Source organism: Colletotrichum destructivum, chromosome 4, assembly GCF_034447905.1.
Source record: "Colletotrichum destructivum chromosome 4, complete sequence".
Classification (NCBI taxonomy): domain Eukaryota; kingdom Fungi; phylum Ascomycota; class Sordariomycetes; order Glomerellales; family Glomerellaceae; genus Colletotrichum; species Colletotrichum destructivum.
In genome coordinates, this window is record NC_085899.1 from 5,386,776 (window position 1) to 5,411,178 (window position 24,403).

Sequence of the window (24,403 nt, forward strand, 5' to 3'; positions counted from 1 at the left end):
CTATCCATCTGCCATCTCGGTTTCCTGTTTCTTCTCGCGCGCATGAAAACGAGATAAAAGTGATCGTTGTTGAACGGATCAGCTTTGCATAACGAAACCGAGCTCAAAACCGGCTTTCGACGATCGAATACATCCCAGACAGCACGTTTCAACCCGAGTAGAGCCAGACTTACACAACATCCAACTACTGGGGCCTCTTACAGTCAGCGGGCGGCATCTGAGTCCGCCCATTTCCGTATACGGCATGCCCATCGTTACCCTCATACGGTCCGGAATCTTACAGCCTCTCTCATACCAGCATCATCTCGAGCAGGCGGTCGAATATCTTGTGTATTAAACCGACCCGAGCGATCCGCCCATCTCCTTTGGACGCAAAAACGTACCCTGCACACTACATGAGCCGCAATGCAGTCGGGAACCCGGTTCATACCGATCATTGACTCGGTTCCGTACACGAGCTCGCATACGTAACGCTTCATCTGACACCCTTTGCCCACATTTGCTTGTTTGCATTATCCACCTTCCTCTTTCTATCTTTTCAAACCCGCAACTCCGGACGTGTCTCCAAAATCCAGGCTACCGTCCCGCCCACACCCCTGACCCGGCCGGCAGATCGACGAAAGAGGTAGCGCGCCTCACTGCTATAAGCGGTCATGGCCGGCTTCATTGTGCTACTGTCTGCCGCTGTTACTCTTGCTGTTCCCGACTTCATCATCGCCCGAGACGTAAGAGCAACAGGAAAGGCCTCGACACCGCCGGCATTACCACTGGCACAGGTGGCGGTATCGGCCCCAGGGGCAGCAACAAATCTCAAGTCGACCTCATCGTCGATCCCTAAGCCGTTAGCCACGCTAGCTGTGGCTACGTTGGCTTATCACAGTTCAAAAGCAGCCAAAACTAATAGTCCGAATGGTACTTTGGAGTCTGTTCCACAGCTACAACCCCCGAAAGTCGTCGTCGAAACCAACTACGTCGTCTACACGCAAGTGAAGACTGTTGCGCCATCATATATCACCGTCACAAAAACAGTACAACCGCCGCCGCCGCCTCCTCCTCCTTCTCCTCCTCCTCCTCCTCCTCCTTCTCCTCCTCCTCCTCCTTCACCTCCACCCCCATCAAAGCCGAAGCAAGCAGGACCTCATCCGCCTCCTGCAGTAGTTCAGAGCCAACGACCTGATGCGGCCACTGTTGCAAATCCAACTCCCTCAATCGCATTATCATCCATAACTGCTTCATCATCTTCTCCGCTGCCACCTTCGGCCCCTCAAGCACTCGTAACCCCAGCAACCACAACCTTAATCTCGTCCTCCTCGGCACCGCCACTACCGCCTCCGGATCTCGTACCTATCATGAGTTCTCCGAACTCTGGGAGTGGTGGCTCACCAAGTCTGAACCCCAATCCGCAGGCTCAGATTGACCCGGCAGGAGGTCAGCCACGCGGTCCATCGATGGGACCTCCGGACCCGATCAACGGCGCGTTCCCTGGTGGCGTGCCAAACAAAAGCGTTGATTTGCCCATCACCTTCATGTTCATGCTGCTGTTCATGCTTGGAGCGTACGTCCATATTACCATTTATAGGCGGAACGCAAAGCGAGGTCACAAGTTCCTCATTTCGGATATCATTTTCGACTTCTGCATGGTTCGGACTGTAACATGCATTTTCCGGATAACGTGGTCGCTTGTGACGACGCGAGGTGTGGTCCTCATGGCGTTGCTCACCGAGAACGGCGGGTAAGTCTCTGAGATTGAGAGAGTTTTTACCATGGAAGCAAGCCAACTAACAGCTTCTAGTGCCTCCTTGTTGTTTGCAGTCAACATCTTCTTTGCTCAGCGCTTGGTCCGCTCGATCCATCCCAAGGCGGGATGGTGCACAGCTTTCGGCCAGCTCACCTTTATTCTCCTCATTACGGTCCCAGTATTCGTCATCTTGAACATGACTTTGACGATAGTAAGCTTCTTCAGTGCGGGAAATGTGGACCGGCTCGAGGTAACGGACGACCTGTTGAAGTTTGGAATTTCGTGGAACACGTGGCTCGCTATCTTCCCCATCATCGTCGTCAGTGGATGTCTCTCGGTGCCAGGCCCGAAGCCGGAGAGGTTTGGCAGCGGCTCGCAGAGAGTCAAGGTGGCGCTTCTCTACTTTGGATCCGTTCTCTTAATTACGGGACAGTCCATCCGTCAGTTTGCCCTCTTCAATAAGGAGCCGCCGGGAACTACAAGTGTCGTCTTCAGTAAGGCGGTGTTTTATACGACCGGGTTCGCATTTGAGCTCGTGGTTGTTGGCCTCTACGCCATAATGAGAGTCGACCTGCGTTTTCACGTCCCGAACGGCTCGAGCGGACCTGGAGACTACTCTGGCGACGAGAAGAAAGGCGGCTACACCGTCGAGGATATTGAACGGCTGATCGGCGGCCTGGAGGTGCCACATCAGATCATGCGCGAGAGGAAGGGGCCGGAAGACATGGAGATGGTATTCACCATTTTTTTCGCCACTAAGAAGGACGATAATCCAAAAGAAACGGAGAAGATGGGTGAAACAGAAGTTAAAGTCGAAGACGCAACATTGCCGGAGAGGCCGAAGAGAATCACCAGAAGACAAACGCTCATCGACGCCATCAAGCCGCCGCCGCGTAGCCCCAGAGAGTCGTCAGGGTATCCGGACATCACCGCCATGTACCAAGAAGTGGGCGGAGGAGAGTACGCGGCAAGGCAATCCGGAAAGCCTTCGATGTACTCTCAATTTGACAACTCGAAGGTCTATGATGCGCAGTACCAGCAGTACTGGCGGTCGTACGGCAAGGAGAAAGGGACCATGAGAAGCATAGATTTGAAACGTTGAGTCGAGAAAGCAGAATGGGGCGTAGCATTGAAGCGAAACAAGCGAAATGTAATGGTATCAGACATCTCTGAGCCTTTATCCGATGAATACCGGGACGTGAGTACTAAAACATGAATACTTTGATTGGCGGCGGATTATTAGGATATATGTGATGATGCAGGGAGGCTGTCAAGCAACTACGACAGACGCATTGCGTACAACTTTCAGGCCTTGGCTGGCCGCACCACATGAACCATCATCTAGGTCTGATTATGAGGTCGGTTTTGGGCATGTAGCCCGCTAGGTTGTATTGCTTGAGACCGGACTCTTTCGCATCAAAACAAATAGGGTAGCCCATTTCGTCAGTGATATCTGGAATCTTTCACAAGAGGGGCAGGAGCATGGCCGCGTCCGTGAGAAGCCGGTTCCTTCGTTAATGGCTCCAAGTTCGAATCATTGCTTGGTTAGCGCTCAATGGTGAACGGTAGGACTTTAGCGGAAAGTGGTCTTCAGCGGCGCTTGTACAAAGCGAAGAGGTCGGCAGAAGATAAGTGAGAGCGTATGACTACTTCCAGAGACCTCATATAGCCATCTGGAGCTCTCAACGTAAGACTCTAGCTGAGTCTGGGTGCTGATGTTACGCTGGTCGTATCAGAGTTAGGCTGCCCTGACTTCTTGAAGTCTGGAGGCGTCTCGACAAGCAGGAAGATGTTGCGGATGCGAGTCTGGCGTACGGATGTGCGGTTCTCACTCTTGGTGCGATGATATTGAGTCGCTATGTCGGTGACGATTTCGTCAATGAGCTCGAACTTTTGCTTCGTGTTCGCTTCAGACCATCGCTTTTTCCACGACCAAGTTTCCTTGTCTTCCGAACGGATGACACCGATGTGCGAAGCGGACACGGGCCCGCCTGCGACAGGACGACCCATCAGTCAATATTCGATAGGCACTCCAGGAACACTACCGCAGTGGCCTGTTAGAGCCCGGCGTCTGACGGATTCTACAAGTAGGAATTGTATGCTAGTTTTCTAACATCAAAATGCCGTTACAAATTAATCATGTTGACACCTCGTATCAACTACTGGTATTGGAACTGTTCGCAGAGCGACCGGCCGCTGTACTGTTCGTGTCCTTCGACGCCGCCGACGATCGGCCCAGTCATCCTCTTATAAGTATCAGTCGACAGCTGAATGTTCTCGCTGGTAAAGTTGGCAACGAACGCCTTTCCCCCGCCGAGGTCGTAGTGGATCATGTAGCCCGACGGTGCAGGCATCTTGGGCGTTGGGGGAAACTCGCTGTTTTGTCCCCACGGTCTCACGACGACCGACTTTGGCTGACAACTCTGGGTAAAAAGCTCTCCGTTTTTGGTGATCCATGACGAAAAGTGCTCCTTTCCGTCTTTTGTCACGACGTCGAACCACACGAGGGAGTAAGGGCCCAGACGGGCATGGCCCCAGTACCAGGTGTTAAACGTGTCGCTGAAGATTGTGGCCGCCCAATTCTTGTCATGGTAACCGTTACCAGTGAAGCGGAGGGGAGACCCTGCGATGGCGAAATCTGCAGTTGCGACAGCATCAGGGACGGCGTTAGACCAAAAAACATCGGGAATGATCTGCTGAGACACGCCGGGCTTGTTGAGGTCGCAGGGGTAGTGAGGAAGCGACACCTGAGCAGTGTTAACGATCTAAGTGAATACGACGTAATCATGAGTCTCTTACTGATTTGAGGGTGAGTGTGCCGTTTATACCGATGGTCGGGTTGTCAATGGTGACTGTGTACTCAACGCCGCCTTGTTCCAGGCTGGTTCCCGTAAAGGAGGCACCGGCACCATTCCAGACCGATGAGATGCCGTACTCGTCGTTCTTCATCGTCGCCCCGCCGGTCGCATCGGCAATGGTCCCAAACGCGGTACCGTTGGCGAACACACCCGTGACCTGGATGCTTAAAGGGCCACCGGGGTTGCCAAGGCTTGAGGGGCCAGAGTTATAAAAGACGATAGTGAGTGACTCGTTCTTTGAGGTTGTAGAGACGACATCAAAGTACCACCTGTGCCACGTCAACTTCGACCGATCTCGGAGTAACAGTTTCACAGTCTCACCAGTCGAACGACGTTTCGTTAACGCCAGGCTTTAGCTTTGGGCCATCAAGGTTGCCCGGTTGAGAATTGATCTCGGCGACCGTGCTGCTGTTGACCAACTTGAAGGGTATGTAAGACTGCGTGGTGACAACACTCGCTAACTGTCCCTGTACCCAGACGGCACAGAACATGCCTACACCTAATGTTGAGAAGTGCATCTTTGGAGTGGAGAAGGTGGTTCAGGGACAAATGGTGGAATTACGAGGATGTCTAGCTTGGCACGCAGAAATAGCGCCATAGAGATCTTATATTCGTAGCCTTACTGGCAAACCCCTGAAAATCCTCAGAGATAGCTACTTCCTAGCGTAGTTATCTCTGGTGTACTAATCCACAACCTCTACCCTAACCGTTTTCCTTCTTCTCCTCTTCTTCCGTAGTAATACGAGAAACACGAGACATTAAGACTTGTCATTCGTTGAGATTCCAGCCCCGCTAAATTCCGATTGGGTAAGTTGCTTCCGTTCGAGAAAAGCTTAATATAGCGTAACGATAGCGATCAGCTGTTATGCTGTGATAAGTTGGATAAGCTGTATAAGAGCTGTGACACAGTCCTCCTGGCAGCTATTGCGGCCAGAAAGATATGATGGGCAAAGTGTTTGCTGTGTTACGAGAACAAACTGCGAAATGGCTAGGCAAAAGGGAAGAGAAGGGCTGCTAACATGCACGTCAAACGATAAAGAAATGGATGAGGAATATCTACAAGATTGTAAGAGAAGATGTTCAGGAAGCAGGCAACCATGTAAAAGAACAGACTAGATACCTAACAGGGACATATCTAGACCTTGTGTAATAACGTGTCACTAGGAGTTGCAAAAAGGGGTTGCCGCAAACAGGTTCATGACTTGTACCACCTTTGCCACTGCAGGAGACAAAAAACACAGAAGAGGAAAAAAAAGAGGAAATAATTGAAAGACACAAGTTCGACGCTAATATACCTCTGGGTCGATCACTAACATGACGGAGTTTGATGAAGAACTACTGGAGGAACCATTAAGTGTGAACGAACATTAGAAGATCTGAGTTGGAGAGGCTAACTTACATAACGGGCGTGCGGTTGATTAGTGAGCCGACGCAGGCTATTGGCTAAGCTAAAGTGGTCACGTGAACGCAGATTTCCCACGCGTTTGCGACGCGTCTTCCAGGGTTTCTTGGTCTGGTCGTGCAGCGCAACTCCCTCACGACTATTTTCCGGCACACTGCCTGTGACGGTCGCCCGCTATCCACCTCTCGGAACCGCCAATCGCCCCGAGAACTAGAGCTAGAAAGCATTACTATGTCTGACTACGACGATGAGATGGACGTCGATGTCCCCGTGTCCAAGGACATCACCTTTTCCTCCGATGCCAAGCAGGGCAAACGCAGCGCTGCTAATCTGCCCGTCGAGGCGGAGGACAGCCTGCCATGGTGAGTGTGCTACGGTGTCTGCCACGCCCCTCATTTGAACCATGGGGTTGCTGACAGGCTCTTTCAGGGTTGAAAAGTACCGACCAGTGAGCCTCGCCGACGTGTCCGGTCACCAAGACATCCTTGCGACAATCAACAAGTTTGTTGACTCCAACCGCCTCCCCCACCTCCTCCTCTACGGCCCTCCGGGAACGGGCAAGACATCGACGATCCTCGCCCTTGCGCGACGAATCTACGGTGCCGAGAACATGCGGCAGATGGTCCTCGAGCTCAACGCCTCGGACGACCGCGGCATCGACGTCGTGCGCGAGCAGATCAAGACGTTCGCATCGACGAAACAAATCTTCACCCTCGGCCCCTCGGCCAAGTCGGGCGGCGGTGGCAGTATGGCGTCGTACAAGCTCATCATCCTCGACGAGGCCGACGCCATGACCAACACGGCGCAGATGGCCTTGCGCCGCATCATGGAGAAGTACACTGTCAACACGCGGTTCTGCATCATCGCAAACTACTCGCATAAGCTCTCGCCTGCCCTGCTGTCTAGATGCACGCGCTTCCGTTTCAGCCCGCTGAAAGAGCGGGACATCAGGGTGTTGGTGGACAAAGTCGTTGAGGAGGAGCACGTCAAGATTCTGCCCGAGGCGACGGACGCCCTTGTGAAGCTCAGCAAGGGCGACATGAGAAGGGCTCTCAACGTGCTCCAGGCATGTCATGCGTCGAGTGAGTGGTCCGCGTCTTGAAATCGCATGCCAGTCTTGCTAATCCCGCGTCCCAGGTACACCTCTCCAACCAAAGGGCGCGCCCAAGACCGCCGAAAGCGACATTGTGAGGGAAATGATCTCGACCGAGACGATATACAACTGCATCGCGGCCCCGCAGCCCGATGCTGTCCAGGAGATTCTGGACGTCCTCCTCAGCACAACGGATGTGACGTCCTGCCTGACGACAATCAACACGTTGAAGGTGGCGCGGGGTTTGGCGCTGGCGGACATCATAACGGCGCTCGCCGAGCAGCTTGCCACGTTGGAGGTCAAGCCGGAGATTATGATTCAGTGGCTGGACGGGCTCGCTGACATTGAGCACCGGGTGGCGGGCGGCGGCAGCGAAGCCGTGCAGACGGGGGCCGTCGTGGGCGTCATTCGGAGCGGGGCGGAGTTGATGAGTAAATAGACCGGGTCACTGGGGTAAAGGGAATGGCGTGGGCAGAACAAAAGATAGATAATTCACGATGTTATGATCATCCATCCTTGTCTGCCGGACCAGTTCTTCAGGGAGGAATGCCGAGCAGGCGTCATCCATACCGCATTTTTGGAAGTAGACTGGCCCTCCCCTTGATGTGACGTAGGTAGAATGGCTGCTCCTCACTTACTTGGGAGGCTTGCGACAACACAACAGCATCTCCACCGTCATCCCTTTTGAGCAAGAGTGAATTATCGCAGCTCACCGGCCGTGGTCCACAACGCCTGGTTACCCGTGGAGACGTCGCCTGCTGCTTCTGTTATCCGAGGTTTCCCAAATCTGGCCGCAAAACGTGTTGTGGGCATGAGTCAAGGATGCGACGGAAACTCCGTAGCCAGCATCTGAAACCTTTGGATGTCCGGCCTTGATGCAGATCAAATCATCAAAAGTCAAATTGAGCACGCGGAGTGTATTACAAGCAAACCCCAATGCCTGAAATTAGAACCGATGAATCGTAATTTGTATGTACAGCGTAAAAAAAAAAAAAAAGGGATACTAAGTCAATGGACCTGTCTATCGCGTAAACGCACTAGAAGCCGACCTCTCAATCCCACCAGCCAAGCAAACGATATCCAGATCAAGGCCGAGAACGTCTTTCCAATGTTAACGCCAGCCTCCAAACATCTTGCCTCACCTGTTTCGTAAGGTAGTACACACATAAACACATAGTGGAAAAAATATATACAGATGCGTGTGGTTCGATACATGCCGGTCCGGTATGATGCCCGGCAATCTCGCTTTTGATGGGAGGATTCAGAATGTTTTCCGATTTCAAAAGCCAATGAAAATCCAATGCGAAGGCCAAGCAAGGCCCCCCTTCCATGTGTCCAATACTCTCAAGTCCAAGCGCTTGGCGGACCAAGACATGAGATGCAGCCCTACATGTAACATGTGTCACGTCTCAAGCGTTGGATGGCAGTCGTACCTGCAGCAAGCCTCTCGGCGGCAGCGCTCTTCGTTCCAAGCCGGATGTCTCTCACATTGGCTCGCTCGTTTGTTCAAAATGGTACCTTGTGATGATGTCGAAGAGTCACGCGAGCTCCTCAAACATCGGGCCACTTAACGGGGCCGCACTCGCCCTGCTTCTCGATCCAGGCGTTGATCTTTTTGACGGCCCAGCCTGACATGACGCGCTTCTCATCCTTGGATGGGCGCCTGACAGGATGACCAAGTTTCCACGACCAAGCGAAGCTACAGAGGCCGTCCTTGTACTGGAATGAGAAGCAGCCACTGTCAGCCTCGCAAGCCGTGCGACATTGGCCGAAGGAGAGGTGGGCGACCTTCTCCTCGGCGGTGAGGTCTTCTGTCTTGGCGCGGCCAAGTTGCCAGTCCTCGTGCTTATTGGCAGATTCGTCAAGATAGAATCGGTCGTCGGCAAGGTTGTCCCAGTCGGCGCGTTCGGGTTGCATGCGCGGCTTGAAGAACTCGTTGTAGATGTCCTTGATGCGCATGACGGGAGGCGGCTGTGGCAGATTCGGGTCGGCGTAGCGCTTGTGCTCGTATTCCCAGAATGTCGAGATCTCTTCAGCATTCATGTGATGCATCGTGACGATGGGATGACACCAGTGCGTTGGGCCGTAGGGAAGGGTAAAGGGTTTCTCGCCGTTGATTGTCGGCCACTGCGGAATGGTGAGTGACAATGTCCTTGGACGGACCGGAGGAAATATATGAACAAAGGGAAAAGGAGAACAAAACAACAAGTTAAAAGTCGCCTACTTACCACATTGTGAACGTTTACGTCAGCGTTGTCCTTCATGGCCAGCGCAAAGATATAATCTCCACAGCACTCCTTGCTCGCGCGGACGTCCCACTGGTTGCCGACGTTCTGGTGATTGGCAATCATGTCATGCATGGCGGCCTGCGAGACGATGTAGCCACTGCCGCCGTGACCGAAAACGAAGTTGCGGATCATGGTGACACTGCCGAGGTAGTGCTTGTTCTTGGGGTTAAGATTCTTGAGCCACTGGACGAGGGTAGGCCAGAGAACGTAGGTATCGGCATCAATGTAGATGTACCAGTCATAGTTGGGACGCATGCGGTATGTCTTCTCGGCGATGTGGACGTTCTTGTACTTGTCGAGATTCCAGCCCTCATCCTTGCTCTCGGCCAGCTTGTTGCAGCTCTGCTGATCGGCCTGGCAGGCCTTTTGGCGAAGATAGAGGTCAAAGTCCTTGTTTCCTTCCATGGCCTCGGGAAGAACGGCGTCAAGGCTGTCGCGGATGTGGTAGTTTGCGATGGTCTGGTCGAGGTCGGAGAAGATGAAGTACTCGGGCAGGCACTTGAGCATAGTCATGAGCTGGGTGGGCACCTTGTCGAAGGATTCGGTGGCGCCCGTCTTCATGATGACGAGGATGTTGCTCGTGTCGGGGAAGGTGTCGCAGACGGGGTCGTGGGGACGATAGGGGATGTCTTGGTTCGACACGTTGTGCTGGGCGAGGCCATCATCTTGGTGGCTTGTCGGCGGCGGCGGATGAGGGCGCCCGCTGCCAGCAGGGCTGGCGCTGGGAGAGCTCCCCGGAGGAGGGGGCGGGCCGTGGGCTTTGAAAGGGTGGTAGTTGGGGCCCTCGATGGCCCAGTCACCGCCGAGTCTCCTCGAGGAGATGAGGAAAATGACGGCAGTAACGGAGACGAGGGCGAGAACAGTAAGGGCGCGGCGGGACAACATGTTGGCGGCAACTAAAGGATTTAAACAAACGGCATACCGTCTTTGCTTCAATCCCATGATAGCACGCGCCGTGTGTAGCGAGAAGAGGGTGCCGGACGCAGCGGCGGACTCGAGCGGTTGGGAAGGATAACGTCGTCAGCCAGTCGATCAATCGGTTAGGGTTTGTCGTTGGGCGAGAAAGATACGAGGTGTGGGTGATGAACGGCTTGTAGCGATAGCTTGGGCTGCGTATCGTCGTCGTCGTCGTCGTCGTCGATTTCGTTGTTGTTGTCGTCGTCGTCGAAGTCGTCGCAGTTTGCGCAGTGGTGAGAAGAAAGAAAGAGATGGGTTGAGAAGAAATGATCCAAGTGGAAAAGAACAGAATAGCCCAAAGGAGCCCAAAGGAGCGGATGACGAAGAGCAGACAGTGAATGAGTGAAAGGGGTGCCCTGGGTAAGGAAGTCTAAGCCACGGTCCAAAAGTCAAAAAAAACGAGGTAGCTGGTCGATCCCAGGAGAGGGGGCGAGGAGGGAACAGAGAATGGATGGATGGGCAAAAAAGGCTAGAGGATGGAAGGACGAAGCGGGCCGTCGCATGAGCAAAAAGTGTATGTGCAGGGCGCCAGTCAGCCAAGCCTGTCTGTCCTTTCAAGTCTCAATCAGTGGCAGGGTAGCTGGACCCTTGCGTGGTATGGCGAGACAAGGCGACGAGACTTGGGACTTTGTGGCGCACCTTGATTGACGGGCGGAAGGGGTTCCTCGAAGCCAATTTGGGGGCGAGCTGAAGGCGTGCTAAAGGCGACACGACCCGAGATGGAACTGATGTCGCGACGGACCCCAAGCAGTGGTGGGTTGGATGGCGTGGGGAGGCCAAGCGTGTCGCCAGTCAGCGCCAGAGACACCGGACGCCACAGGATACACTAGAGGTGTAGGTATCCACAGGCTCCCTAAGCCAAGGCACGTAGAAGTGATGGACTGCAGAGTAATCAGAGTAATACGGATACAGAAACAGTGATTGATTGACCGTAGGTAGGCAGGAAGAAAAGAAAGAAAAAGAGTTGGCGTGTGTTGGCGTTGGTTTGCATCAGGCTCCATTTTGGTAGGATGCCTACCTACCTAGGTGCCTACAGGTAGGTAGGTTGGTAAATGGGTACAGGATACGACATCACCCTCGAGAGTCAAGTTACGCACCCGCCACTGGCAGAAAGCGGTCCCAGAATCCGTATCTGATCTTCTGCTAAGACTGATCTGCTGGCGATTGCAAGTAGCATGAGGCTGTATTTACTAATCAGTTTCGAGTTTGTTCGAGTTTAAGAGCTGGATAAAACTTTCTGTTCCTGACAATTTCCGGGTTTCTCTTTGCCTGGTTAGCTTTGTGGCTGTCACAAGGAAACGGAGTACGTACCTGCCTGGATGATGTCTCTCACGCTCCATGGCCCACAAGCTAGCGCTTCGTACCTATCTAGTTAGGTGGGTAGTGTGCCTGGCCACCAAGCCGGGGACTTTTTGAGCCAAGTGCGATTGGGTGGCTGGCTCACTTTCCTCCGATGGGGAAGGGAAGAAGGTTGCTTGTGCTCGAAACGCAGCACTTGGTTGGCCCGAGACGGTCTCCGTCTCGCTTACGGTCGGGGGCGAGGGAGGTGATTAAATGGTGGGTATTCGTGCAGGTATGCAAGGGAAAACAGGCAAGATCCGTAGGCTCAAAAGGAAGCACATCCGAGATGCACGACGGCGGAGGAACTGTGCTTTGCCCACTCTTCCAAAGTCGGCGGTCTCCAACACGAGCCGGCCTCAAGCATGTACGATGTAGGCGCCCTTGCAGTCGCGGGGCACCGCCCCCCGAGCCCCGACCCGACCGTCTCGCAAAATGCGTCCCATACTCAGACTCAGACGAACTCGAGGGTTGGCGGCAGTCGGTATCAACCGCCCTCAACTCTCTTGGAACTCTTTGTCCCGGACCATCAACTACCGTTGTCCCCGTCGTCTCTTTGTTCTGCATCTGCATGTGTTTGCTCCCACACTCTTGGTTCGGTCGATGTACCGCCCCGTCGTCACGGGCGTGCTCAACGGTCTCCTAACACTCAGCAGAACGTCCACACTCCGTCCTACCAGCCACGGATCGGCCGGCTGAGAACGCTAGCCCTGCTGATGCCACCTGGCTCTAACTTGCCGCCCCGCCTCCTGCTAGTCGTTTCCCGTTTGTCATTTGCTGCAACTCGAGACACGACGACGCAAGCTGGACAAAGGCCGAGTGACACCTGTGTCGACATCCATCAAAGGGAGAGGAGGGACTTGGGGGCATACCCAGAAATCTCGAGTCAAGTCAAGCTTTTTCTGTTCTGGGGCTCACGTTTCCGCTGTCGACCTCTCATGCCGCCTGTCGTCGCCGGTACGCCCGGCTCACCCCCTCACTGAAGTCTTGGGGCCTGTCTCATTCAGGTGGGGTTCGCGTTTGCAAGTTTGCAACCCAAATATCCCTAATTCACCAGCGATCCGCCGATTGTTATATCCATCTAGATTGCTGCTGATTGCGAGATCATCGGAGGCTGGAAACCATACCATCCTCATGCCAATGCTATGCGTCATTTTCTCCCTGTCGCACTTGCCATTTGCCAAGAACAGGAACACCACCCACAGAAGACTCAATATGGCATGGTCACTCTATCTGAATCGGGCCACACAACCATACTTCTTCCTCCCTTTCTCGTCGCCGGCACTCAGTGGGACCCGACACCTTTGCAAATCTAGGTCAAATTATAATGGCAGAGTTCAGTTGTCGTTGGTTTCAAAGCTTTGTACAGACGGCCATTGCCGTTTCTCGGCCTCGGATTTCTGTTCATGTGCGCTAAGCCATGGGACATTCTCTACGTTCGTGGAGGGACTAGGGACAATCACTCGGTTCTCGCTTCGATCCAGTCCCTGATCCTTTTTAGCCCTCCTCCGTGTTTCCCAACCCGTCAAGCCGTCCGTCATGCCGTCCGTCAATCCGTTCGGATCCGGCAGAACGGCTTCCTCGCGCCCATCTAGATCCTTTTCATGTTTGAACCGACCTGCCCTCAACTCTCACCTCGAATCTCATTGCCGAGAGGGGCCTGCCTTGTCCAAATGTTCATCCCAATCTTCTCCCCGCTCGTTACCGGCAGCCCGGCGTGCAGATTTCGCACATCGCCGGAGCCGTCGACGTGCAAGTTTTCCCAGTACACAAAGTTTCCCTCCATCGGACGAAACGTCACGCCGTTCTCCCAAGGCTCGTCGCAGTCGATAAACGCGCACCATCGATCGTCATACGGTGCGTCAAGAAGAGGGAAGTTGGTTCCTCCGCCAGTGACATTGGCCACCGAAACATATCCAAAGAACGAAGACAGACGGTTGCCGCCATGACGGGCTTTGGCGTGCGCAGGATCGGTGAACCAGTCCGTATGAAAATGATATCGCTCGCCTTCACCGTACTTGACCAGCTGAAATGGCTCCAGGTGATTATTGGGTATGCTGTAGCCCTGGAAGGCGACGGCGCGCTCCTCGATGCAGCGAACCACGTCGTCTCGCCAGAGGCTGGTGCTCTGGGATGTGCGTACACTGTGTGTGGTCTTGCCGCCAGACGCATCGATGACGCCCGAGTGTGTGAAGGTGCCACTACTAATGACCCGTGAGCGAGTGTCTTCGACGGTGTTGACTCTCAATGTGACTCACGCCATGTCTAAGAGATGCTCCCTCTCGGCTAGTGTAACGAAGCCGGCAAGGTACACCACCAAAGGCGACCTCGAAACCATGTGAACTTGGTAAGGTGGGTGAGTGCATTTGTAGTCAGCTATCGGCTTCTGGTCGTGAGCGAATGCAGGCATCATCACGGTTGCCGCGAGGGCACAGGTTGCTATTGCAAGAACGCCCATCCTGCCGGCCGTATTCACATATGTTGAAGCAATTTTTGGAAGCAAACTTTACATCGCTGTTAGGTTTTGGGAGAGAAACTCGACACTATATGAGCATTGCCATGACAAGCTGGACAAAGCCTCCACCTGGAAGCTGCTGAAACCCAATGCGTTTGGACTGAGAGTTGGCAGCTCTGTGATGATTCCTGGTTTGGGCCGTCTGGCGCTCGCTTCAGGGGCTTCCTTGTCTCATCTGCGCAGCTTCAGACGTGGAAACAAGCCCGTAAGGGGGCCGTCGGATCCAGCTATGGTGGGGGTTGACCCCACGGAACGACGCACGATGAGGACCCCACGGAGCTCTTTTCCGACGACCTCGTTCGGAGACACTTGCAATGTTTTGGTCTATGTGATTTCGAGACAAGATAGCTTGTCAGTGAATAATGAGATGCAGGAGTCAGCAACACCATCAAACAACATTGGTGGAGTTGAAGGTGGAGAGACAAGTTGCGGTATATGGGCAAGAGAACGCTACCCGCTGTTGACGCTCCCCCCCTTATCCTCGAGTATTAAATTTGAAGGACACACTTACTGCAACTGACATTATCATAAGACCAAAGGATATGTATATACATATACACTCGACAGGAATCCATAGTTGATGGTTTTGCAACAAAAAATCATCAGTTCAGGGGTCGTACGGCCCCGTTGCCCTTCGCCCAGTAAGTAATTCCGCTTCGCCAGACTCTTTCACCAAGTATATATCTTCGTGTCTGACACCAAACCGGTTTTCCAAGTAGATCCCTGGCTCGTTTGTAAACGTCATTCCAGGCTGAAGAAGAGTATCCTTATTCCACTTGTTCAAGTATGGCGATTCGTGAGCTGCTTCATTAGCCACCGATCTCTCAAACAACGATAAAAAATGGCCTCATACCTTTGATGCCGATTCCATGACCCAAGCGATGTGTGAATCCATAGCCGTATCCTGCATTTTCAATTACTGTGCGAGCTGCAATGTCAACACTTGCCGCTGTGTTGTTTGGCCTGAAGGCGGCTGCAGCGGCAGTTTGCGCGTCCAAGACAATCTGCCAGACTTTGTATTTCTCAGCACGCAACTCGGGGTCCGCGGAGTGCACCTCATGTTGACTGCTCATCCTTCCAAACAGCTGAAATATCAGGTCTATGACAGAGCGATCTCGTTGTCTTGGTGGATCGATGAGGAAGCTTCGACAAATGTCAGAGCTGTAGCCCAGGTAGTGGGCACCCACATCAATCACGACCATGGTTTCGTGGGTCAACTTCTTCCATCCGGTGACGAATCCACCATGCGGGAGTGCGCCGTGTTCTTCGAATAGTACGATGTTGAAGAAAAGACCAAAATTGATGGAGAGCAATGCCGAGTTTAGGATTTCCGTCACTTCATCCTCTGTGAGACCAGGCAACAGGCATGGCCGCATGGATCTCACAGCAGCAACGGTACCGGTGTTCACAACACGCAGAAGCTCAACTTCCGCCGAGCTCTTCTGCTGCCTGACAAGCTCAATATCAGCGTTGAGGCCGACGGTCTGGAAGCCAGCCGAGTCCAATCCGCGGACAATAAAGTCGCGGATCTCTTCATCGACCATGAGCTTTGCGGGTTTGCCGTTGAAGAGACGGGATTTGAGCAGAATGTCGTATGGGTTCCAATGCTCTTCCCAAATAACTATATCCAGTTCGGCATCTCTTGAGGGAATCCCTAGCATGCGGACTCGGCCCTCCTCGAAGTGAGGTGAGAGGAAAGCCGTTTTGGCGCTGACTTTGCCGGTGGGAGATATCTCGGGCAGAATGAGCATGAGGAACGGTCGCTCTTCGGGCTCCCAGGGCTCCCAGTCAGTCTGTGAGGTGTTGCCATAGTATCTATCCTAGAGTTAGAACTTCATCGAATGCAAGATGAACACATTGCCAAAACTTACTGGAAAGTGTAACCAGGCTCCAGAACAAAGGCGTCCACCTTCGACTCGACCAAGGCGCGAGCGAGCCGATCTCTTCGCTCAAGAAACTCCTCTGCAGTGATTGGCACAGCGGGTTCGAGGAAGGATAGATTGGAGTGAAGATTGTTGATGGTGCACTGTTTGGCTACGTCAAAGGCATTGTCTTGTGAGACGCGGTCGTAGAATGAAGTCAGGTAATAGAAAGAGGTAGCAGCAAACAATAATATTGAGGTTGCAATAAGCCGTAGGACTCGAGCGCGGGGCCTATCGCGCTGCTGAAGTGGGAAAAGAGACATGCCCCCATGACGCTCCTCTGCATTCCCCATGGTGATGATGGTGATCTCAGAGATGGTGTGCCAAAAAAAAAATCCGATCAAAGACGTAGAGATAGCAGGTTCTTTTCGAGTTGATGAAGACAGATAGAGGGGGCAACAAGGGATGCATTGCCAAGAAACTGGCTTTCGGATGCTCTCCGACCTCGCCTTGAACCCCCTCTCTCTGGGGTGCAGCGAATGGAGATCAATTGCCGCATTGGGGAAATCTGACCACGCGTATCGCACCAGCATTGCAGTATCGAGCGAGGAACACCAGGCACATGCGCCTGTGCCACGTTTGTTACATGGATGTTGATACTGTTGGACACTTTCCCGTCGGCTTCGAACGCCGGTCCGGAGAAGATAGGAAGATGGCCGCGGCATCGGCCAACCTGAGAGTGCCGGTTTATCGGAGAACCCGTGCCGAGCGACACACTACCAAGAGCGTCATCTTATGATAAGAAAGGGAATTCACCCACCACTCAAACACAGATCCTGGAGTCGAGTCTTACCACCTAGACAATAGTGCTCTCGACTGCACTTTAATGTTGTAATAGCGGATAATGACTTCGACGCAAGATGTCGACAATGCGGTCGCGCCAGGGGATGATGTTACGGGAAGCAACAACGTTGTTCTGGTTCAGGATGAGAAGAAGTCCTCAGGCAAAGTCGGGGAGCAAGTGGACATCCTCGAAGCAGAGCCGCAAAAGGCATACTACAGCAGTGTCTCCGTGTGGTTGATGGTCCTGTTTTCCGGACTTGCAATTGGGTCCGATGGCTAGTATGACAATGCCTACAGCGTACACCACACTCGTGGTCCATAGTTGCTGACGACTTTCTAGCAATGCTGCAGTGATTGGCAACGTCGAACTTTTACTCGCGGTCCTTTACCCCGATGACCTGACAACAACCATATATCAAAGACTCTCAAACGCCTTCCTCATTGGCATGATTGTCGGCATGATCCTTTTCGGTGTTGTCAGCGATCAGCTTGGCCGGAAGACAGGCGCTATTGCGACGACAATCTTACTGGTGCTTGGTATATCCTTGTCAACTGCAGCCAATGGAACCACAACCACCGGCATGTTTTGGATGCTCATCATCGCCCGTGGCATCGCTGGAGTCGGCGCGGGAGGAGAGTATCCAGTGTCTGGCGCTGGCGCAGCCGAAGCGACTGATGAAGATGCCAAGTTTCGCAAAAGACGAGGCTTCATGTTTGCCATGCTTGCAGACTTGTCGGCCAGCCTGGGTTACGTTTGGGGGGGCTTGGTCCCATTGCTTCTGCTACTGTGCGTGGGCCAGCAAGTTTCAAAGTACCACATCGTCTGGCGAACCTCGTTTGCGTTGGGTATGGCGCCGCCTCTTCTGATATTTTGGTTCAGAATGCGCATGGCGGTCTCAACAGCATACCGGAAATCCGCACTGCGAAAACAAAGAGTGCCATACAAGCTAGCCCTGAAACGATATTGGCGACCACTCTTAGGCGCCGCCTCGACTTGGTTCCTGTACAACTGGATCAGTATCCCGTTCGGTATTTTCAGTTCGACCATCATCTCAAGGGCAAACGTCGAAAATAGCCTCGTGAAGACGCTCGGATGGGGCGTGGTAATCAATTGCTTTTATATTCCTGGTCCATTCATCGGAGGCTATCTTTCCGACAAGATTGGCAGACGCCAAACCATGGCCCTGGGCTTTACACTTCAGGCAATCCTAGGTTTCATTCTTGGAGGCGCAATGGACCCCATTCAACGCATTTTCCCGTTATTCGTCGTTCTCTACGGCATATTCTTGACCCTTGGCGAAGTTGGGCCCGGGAGGTAAGTTGGAAATCACGTGATGAATATGGTCATCGTTGAGACCGTTCAGACCGTTCTAACCATCTACTCAGTACTGTTGTTCTCATTGCTTCCGAAAGTTTTCCTACGTCCATTCGTGGTCAGATGATGGGTCTCATCTCGGCGGTTTCAAAGGCAGGAGCAGCTATCGGAACACAGGTGATTTGAAAGTCATCCAGCTCAGAAGGAATTGGACTGACTGCAAAATAGGTTTTTACCGCGATCCTCAACAGATATACCGCCGACCCTTCAAAGGGTAACCAGGTAGCTTTTCTTATAGGATCTGGATTCGCCGTTTTGGGAGCAATCATTGCGCTCTTTGTAATTCCAGATACCTCCAGGCATTTGAACGATGACGACGATGCTTGGAAGAAGTATCTTGAAGACAACGGCTGGGACGCATTCTGGGGCGACGAGGTCAGTCAGGACCCGTCTGGAGTGGTGATGAACAAAGCGGTGTCTTGATTAGAACAGGGGACGGTGGCAAAATGATGTATTTTGATGCAATGTTGGGTTTACCCCGGCTTTTCAACCGGGTCTCGTGCTACTTTGCTATATCCTTGACCCTCAGGCGGAATTGTGTATCATTGTTCGAAGCCCCGTTTCACAGAATCCGCTACCGAGGCCATCGAAAACGAGATTGGAATGAGAAGTAGAGACGGAGCGCTTGTTGTTGGGACGGCGTCGGCGTTGAGAGAATACTTATCATAGGCACCGCGAAATTTGATGTTTTTTGGTAGAGTGAGACAGAAGAATAGTCTGTTACTTTCAGCATCTAATAAACGGAGAGCCGGAGCCCCTGCAGATCATCGGCCGCAGGCAAGAGCGTCAGCTGTTAGGGACCCGGCTGGGATGCGACTCATGTGCATGTCACTGGACCCATCTTTAACGCCCGTATGCCGGGGAGCCCGTGCTGCCGTGAGGGCCCAGCCTGTGGCAGCCGTAGGTACAGCTGGCCTACCTATTAGAACATTCATGCCTACGTATCTAATTTTGAATCAGTCGTTGAAGCAAGAACACTGTGAATCTGACCAACACTTGTTCAGCATCACACAACGTTGCAGTTCTAACGATGTGTTTCTAGAATGATTGGCATATAGGCTGGCTGAATAGGAAGCTTCGGTTACTTCTGAGGGCCTCCCCTTAGATCATTATCAGAAAAGGCCAGCTGCCTGCATTACTGCTACAGGCTGTGTAAAGGTAGGACTAGCGACCTTCGCATAAGCTAGATCCTTGCTTGACCGCCCAGTCAGGTAACATAAAGGGCTTAGTTTTAATGCCCTCACTTATCTTTAGAGGCAGCCTACATTTTGTGGTTAGTAAAGCCCCTATCCTTCGGCTTCTTGTGCATTAATTGTGTTAAGGTGACATCTGCTACTGAACCCTACCTTACTAGGAGTTTTCGGCTGTCTCCTAAGAATAGGTGAGCATAAACTAGCTGGTATTTCATGACATTTGACTGTAGGCAAAGCTTAAGATAACTAATCATTTTCGACGGCAGCGCCGGGCTTTAGATCAAGCAGCTAATTTTGATCTACCACCACGTTGATAATCATTGCTGCTTTAAGTGCAATAAAACAATTGAAAAAAACTCGGCCATCTCCGTGTTCTCTCTCTCTATAAGACAGCTGCACCTGCATCAGTAGGGTAGACCACGTAGAAGGTAGGAACATCTTTCAGTTCACTGTACCAAAGCTTCTTGTCACAGCTACACTACTTTCGCCATGAAGCTTCATCTCACTGTAACGCTTCTTCTCTCTACTGCAATGTCAGCACTAGCCGATCCCATCTTCCGCTGCAAGCGTAACGAGGACGGTACTATTGATAAAAGATGTACCTTTCTTAGTCATTGCAATTGCAAAATGTACGTCATCCCTGCGCGGCAGCCAGTGTTGCAGTCGGAGCAACCTAACCCTACCAAACCAACTCAATCAGTGAAATTTGCGCTGGCCTTCATTTGATTCGGTTTACTAACATGTCCTTGTCTCATAGGTGGGTACCAGGGAAAGACGCCAGCTCACCACGCCAGTACCTTGAAGGCGATTACGCGTTCGGTACAGGACCAATTCAAGGGCAGATGACAGTAAAGGGCGGAGCAGGGCAGGGAAGCGTGTGCTCTGTTGACTGGGACAGAGGGGATAATGGAAAATGTGGATATTGGAAGCAAACTTCAGGCCCTACTGGAAATGGATGCCAGCAGTATCAGAACACTTGGTTTAGCTGCGATGAAGTTTACAGTGGTTAATAGATGTTGCGTATCGCTTGTAACATCCCACAAACTGAGATCCAACCCTATCTTCAGTCCAAGTACCGTTACTAGCTACAAACATAGGGCAGCAATTGACTAGCAAGATTGAAGGACTGCGATCTTCTAGATGACTTGGAGCCCATTTCTCAGTCTCTGGAGGAGTCTATGCCTACTCCGCCGCCGGGCAATGGTCGTAGTTACCACCAGCATTGTTGCCCCACCAGGTTGGGAAAGGGATGGATGGACCGCCAGCTCCAAAGACAGCAAACGATAGAATGAAAAGAACAGTCAGACTCGCCCCATCAAATGCACCTGTGACCAGGTATGAGTAGTCCTTGAAGATACGCGGCCGGTAGTTGCGGAGGTAAAATTGAACAAAGAACCCGCTGATAAGCGAGCTGAAGAGAACACAAGTCTGGGACGCGTTGTAAGGAATGTAGCCCGCGTATTGGATAAGTTGAGGCAGGTTAATCTCCGATAAAGAATAGCCCCGGATCTTGGGAACGAACTGGTGTTAGGGTTAGCAGCCGAACCAACGCACCAAGTAAATGAAACAACTTACGTATGCAATGATACGGTGGATGATGACAACACCAAAGCCAACACCTAAGCCGATTGGCACAAGTGAGTACCGCCCGCCAGTCTTGTACAAGTATCTGGCAAGCGCCCAAGAGGTGGCATTGGTGTTGTACGACTGCATAGTTGCACCGCTCCAAGAGCTGTTACCATCGCTGTTGACAAGAAGCTCACGATTGCCATTGACAATCGAGATCATAACGGCGTAGTTGATGAAACCACCCAGGATTGTTCCATAGATCTGGGTGAGGAACATGACTCTAGGGGGAATTTTGACTGGAATCGGTCTCAGCAAGATGAACCCGCAACATTTCGGAATGGAAATGATACATACGGTATTCTCCCATTTTCAAATCGTTGGAAAGATTAACAGCGTTCGAGATGACGTTGTGCGACCAAGCAGCAAAATACATATTGCCAATGGGTCGCTCAGGAAGGATGAGACCTGCCAGCATCTTCGAGAGGTTGTTTGTTGCAATTCCATTGCCGAAACGAGAGTAGAGGATCGTGCTCTGTCTCAGTGTCAGATAGTGCGTCGATGAACATGTAGCACGTTGTATTGAGGGACTTACCAACGGCGCGATGAAGATTCCGAGGAGGAGTGAGACAACGTAAGCCCATGCCGGAAGCGTGACGTTCTGGGTGCAGACAACGACAAGACCAAGAACGAAGCTGATGACAAGCACGATGACATACCACCACCACGGGGTCTCCTTGTAGTGTTTCGTCATGTGATCATGATGGCGATCGTCATACCTTCCGCTTTTTGCGCTTTGATAAGCCCGCTTGACATCCCCGCCCCAGAAGAAGAAGCAGTGAGCAACCAGAGCACCAATCTACCAGCTGGTCAGCAACGGCCTAGACGACGCACGACTTTCCGTACTCACAGCAGCATTAGCCATGAACATGGCATACGCGAAACTTCCTGTGAGTCTGGGGATGCCGTATCTTGCAAGGGCTTCTTGATTGAGAACGCCCCCTGTAAAGACCTTGGCAATAGGATATGTTGAACCATCCTCGGATCGAAGCCGTGTCGACATGAAGGGTTGCGACTTTGCATCCCAGGCATTTGTGTAGTAGATACCAAGCATAGCAAGGAAGCAGATGAAAAACCCGACAGCTGAATGAGCTTGGAGAGTAAGGGGAAGAGAGGTAGTGAAAGAAGTGATCTGCGTAATGGGTTTCGAAATTAGCTCCGTCTGCCTCTCCTGTATAGACAGATGACTTACGTATTGCCAATCAAAAGAAAGAGTGAATAATCCCAAGCCTTCGTTGTTGATGGAACCGCCGAAGAGGTTAGTGAGGACTGCAGCCTTGCTACCTGTAGCATTCATTGCAGCCAGGCAAGGGATCGAAACCGAGTTCAGCCAAGGGAAGATGTACGCAGGAAAGAACTCATACACGAACATGCCAGCAAAACTGTACCAGAACCACCGAAGAGGCTTTGAGTTTTTCAAATCCTGCCAGTGAAGCCCTTGGAGAGTCTTGACTGTAGGGAGAGTGCCCCAATACACTGCATCGACATGCCAAACAGCGATGGGGCGCATCACTCCGCAGATGCCGTAGCCAAACAGACCAATCGAGATGACTGTCAAGACAACAGTTGTTGCGCTCAAGGGTAAATCATAAAAGAGATCCTGTGCGGCGAAAACTTGAATACTAGCAGCGGCGTTGGATGCGGAAGTGGCGGTGATAGAACAGATGGCATGCTCTTTCAAACCCCATGGCCCAGGGTTAATGAACTTGAAGAATTTGATCCACGCAGGAAGATCCACCTGGTTGTTCTTCTCTCTCCAACTAGCCTCAAGTTTGTCACCTCGAGGAAGAACGTTGGACCATGCCTTGCCGGCAAAATATCCAATGAGAACGATGAAGGTTCCGGAGATAGTGACGTTGGTTGGTTTAAACTGCAAGTGAGTCTTGTTAGTGATTGCTTTTGTCCGAGCGTGATAATCCCCCCCAGATCGTTGGCTTACCGTATAAATCTGGCTCATGACTGCTTGGAAGGCTGAAAGACAGGTCGCCAGGAACATGCTCCGGAAAGTCAGAGATGGATCGAAATCGTCGCGGAGCGGCAGCAAAAATCGGGAGGCGTCCGCGCCGGTGATGATGATGGCGTCATCGCTGTTGTCGTCCTTCTCGTGGTTGTCTCCATCAGACGGCGGTGAAACTGGGACGGCTTGGATTTCGGAAGCGAGCTCTTTGCCGATAGCTGCTTTATCGATACTGTCTTTCTCATTGATAGCCTGGTGGGAGGGGACCGAGACGACCTTGCCCTCAACAGGGTTCAGTCCACCCATCACGATGGTGTCGGAAGCGGGGGCCGACATGCTGCAACGAGTGCACGAGCCAGACCGAGTCAGACTCGAGGAAGGGCCAGAGAAGCCCGTCAGCGGTGGGTATGCGGTGAGGATTGAGAAGTGGAAGAGATATCAGTGCAACAAATACAGAGTATCTCGCGGCGGCATTCGTGGCCTCTTTGTATGAGCAGCTTTTGCCTCTGTTGGCAGGTAGCCCCGTGTTCTTTTTCAACGCTTGTCGAACCATTATCAGAGGAAGATGCTACACTTGGATTAGGGATCGATGTCGTGATAAGGGCTGGCAGTTGTGCAATTGGTGGAGATGTTAAAGTTGTTAATCGCGGACTGTTGGTTGGAAACTCTGCTCTGCAGGGACCTCCGAACCTTGCCAAGGATCATTGTGCGAGCCCAGCTTATGGAGAAGCCACCCCACACCGGATACTAGGAAGGATTAGGAAGGTTGTTACTAGAGAGATTGCAGGCGTGATAGGATGCCCTTGTTTCTGCATCACGGGCTCGTGTTCTTACTGATGATATCGAGATTTGGAGGTAGTTAAAGAGGCAATATCACCGGGCGTTTTCGGCACAGCGGTTAGCTGGTGGTGTCACAAGCAATGCCCAGGCGGGAAGGTCGTGTCAAGCATTGCCAAGTTCGGTCTAAGCTACTGGGCACCTTGGCAGGCTTCCTCGGATTTTGATCTTATCCCTCACAGTTGCGACACCATCGTGCTGTATCTAAGTTGGAGACAGAGCAGGGATAGGGGAGGTAACGAGAATGATAATTTGCTGCCCGGGAGTGGGGGCGGGGCAATCTTCTGCAAGTCTGCACTTTTGCTTCTGACGTGATTAGGAACATGAACTTTTGTTGTAAACGTGCTCAGAGGCGTGCGTTGTGACTAGAACAGCACAGAAACTGCTAAACGAGGATTGCTATTGAAATAGAGGGTATTGGCAAAGTTGGCCTGCAGAGAAAGGGAATCTCGGCCTTACGCTTAGCGATAATCAGGAACTGCTGCAGCTCCCTTATGATGGTCTACCTTGTTCAAAATGTG

The 24,403-nt window shown here is 52.3% G+C and overlaps 9 protein-coding genes across 9 annotated transcripts; 4 read left to right on the plus strand and 5 right to left on the minus strand.

The window, feature by feature from the left end:
• Positions 1–653: 653 nt before the first annotated feature.
• CDEST_07578 (uncharacterized protein) lies at positions 654–2,840 on the plus strand (the record flags this gene model as incomplete). Its single annotated transcript, XM_062923737.1, has 2 exons — positions 654–1,732; positions 1,793–2,840. The coding sequence occupies 2 exons, from the start codon at positions 654–656 to the stop codon at positions 2,838–2,840; spliced, it is 2,127 nt and encodes a 708-aa protein (XP_062779788.1).
• A 974-nt stretch (positions 2,841–3,814) lies between these two features.
• Positions 3,815–5,192, minus strand: CDEST_07579 (uncharacterized protein). The gene is made up of 3 exons (XM_062923738.1): positions 4,918–5,192; positions 4,538–4,865; positions 3,815–4,485 (listed from the first exon to the last, which is right to left on the minus strand). Exons 1-3 carry the CDS (start codon positions 5,112–5,114, stop codon positions 3,898–3,900), a joined length of 1,113 nt encoding a protein of 370 aa, XP_062779789.1. The 5' UTR covers positions 5,115–5,192; the 3' UTR covers positions 3,815–3,897.
• A 1,037-nt stretch (positions 5,193–6,229) lies between these two features.
• On the plus strand, positions 6,230–7,530 carry CDEST_07580 (Putative AAA+ ATPase domain, ATPase, AAA-type, core, replication factor C; the record flags this gene model as incomplete). Its single annotated transcript, XM_062923739.1, has 3 exons — positions 6,230–6,360; positions 6,428–7,080; positions 7,136–7,530. 3 exons carry the CDS (start codon positions 6,230–6,232, stop codon positions 7,528–7,530), a joined length of 1,179 nt encoding a protein of 392 aa, XP_062779790.1.
• Positions 7,531–8,073: 543 nt separating this feature from the next.
• Positions 8,074–10,949, minus strand: CDEST_07581 (uncharacterized protein). Its single transcript, XM_062923740.1, has 2 exons — positions 9,320–10,949; positions 8,074–9,218 (listed from the first exon to the last, which is right to left on the minus strand). The coding sequence occupies exons 1-2, from the start codon at positions 10,319–10,321 to the stop codon at positions 8,643–8,645; spliced, it is 1,578 nt and encodes a 525-aa protein (XP_062779791.1). The 5' UTR covers positions 10,322–10,949; the 3' UTR covers positions 8,074–8,642.
• A 2,349-nt stretch (positions 10,950–13,298) lies between these two features.
• CDEST_07582 (Putative oxoglutarate/iron-dependent dioxygenase, prolyl 4-hydroxylase, alpha subunit) lies at positions 13,299–13,937 on the minus strand (the record flags this gene model as incomplete). The annotated part of the gene is made up of 2 exons (XM_062923741.1): positions 13,299–13,878; positions 13,933–13,937. The coding sequence occupies 2 exons, from the start codon at positions 13,935–13,937 to the stop codon at positions 13,299–13,301; spliced, it is 585 nt and encodes a 194-aa protein (XP_062779792.1).
• A 670-nt stretch (positions 13,938–14,607) lies between these two features.
• Positions 14,608–16,417, minus strand: CDEST_07583 (Putative peptidase M24, creatinase/Aminopeptidase P/Spt16). Its single transcript, XM_062923742.1, has 3 exons — positions 16,061–16,417; positions 15,043–16,004; positions 14,608–14,990 (listed from the first exon to the last, which is right to left on the minus strand). The coding sequence occupies exons 1-3, from the start codon at positions 16,402–16,404 to the stop codon at positions 14,797–14,799; spliced, it is 1,500 nt and encodes a 499-aa protein (XP_062779793.1). The 5' UTR covers positions 16,405–16,417; the 3' UTR covers positions 14,608–14,796.
• Positions 16,418–16,897: 480 nt separating this feature from the next.
• On the plus strand, positions 16,898–18,760 carry CDEST_07584 (Putative major facilitator, sugar transporter, major facilitator superfamily). The gene is made up of 4 exons (XM_062923743.1): positions 16,898–17,173; positions 17,235–18,209; positions 18,281–18,386; positions 18,438–18,760. The coding sequence occupies exons 1-4, from the start codon at positions 16,956–16,958 to the stop codon at positions 18,690–18,692; spliced, it is 1,554 nt and encodes a 517-aa protein (XP_062779794.1). The 5' UTR covers positions 16,898–16,955; the 3' UTR covers positions 18,693–18,760.
• A 1,140-nt stretch (positions 18,761–19,900) lies between these two features.
• CDEST_07585 (uncharacterized protein) lies at positions 19,901–20,472 on the plus strand (the record flags this gene model as incomplete). Its single annotated transcript, XM_062923744.1, has 2 exons — positions 19,901–20,091; positions 20,220–20,472. Exons 1-2 carry the CDS (start codon positions 19,952–19,954, stop codon positions 20,470–20,472), a joined length of 393 nt encoding a protein of 130 aa, XP_062779795.1. The 5' UTR covers positions 19,901–19,951.
• Positions 20,473–20,644: 172 nt separating this feature from the next.
• On the minus strand, positions 20,645–23,381 carry CDEST_07586 (Putative oligopeptide transporter, OPT superfamily; the record flags this gene model as incomplete). Its single annotated transcript, XM_062923745.1, has 5 exons — positions 20,645–20,983; positions 21,038–21,327; positions 21,386–21,563; positions 21,624–21,887; positions 21,939–23,381. 5 exons carry the CDS (start codon positions 23,379–23,381, stop codon positions 20,645–20,647), a joined length of 2,514 nt encoding a protein of 837 aa, XP_062779796.1.
• Positions 23,382–24,403: the final 1,022 nt, after the last annotated feature.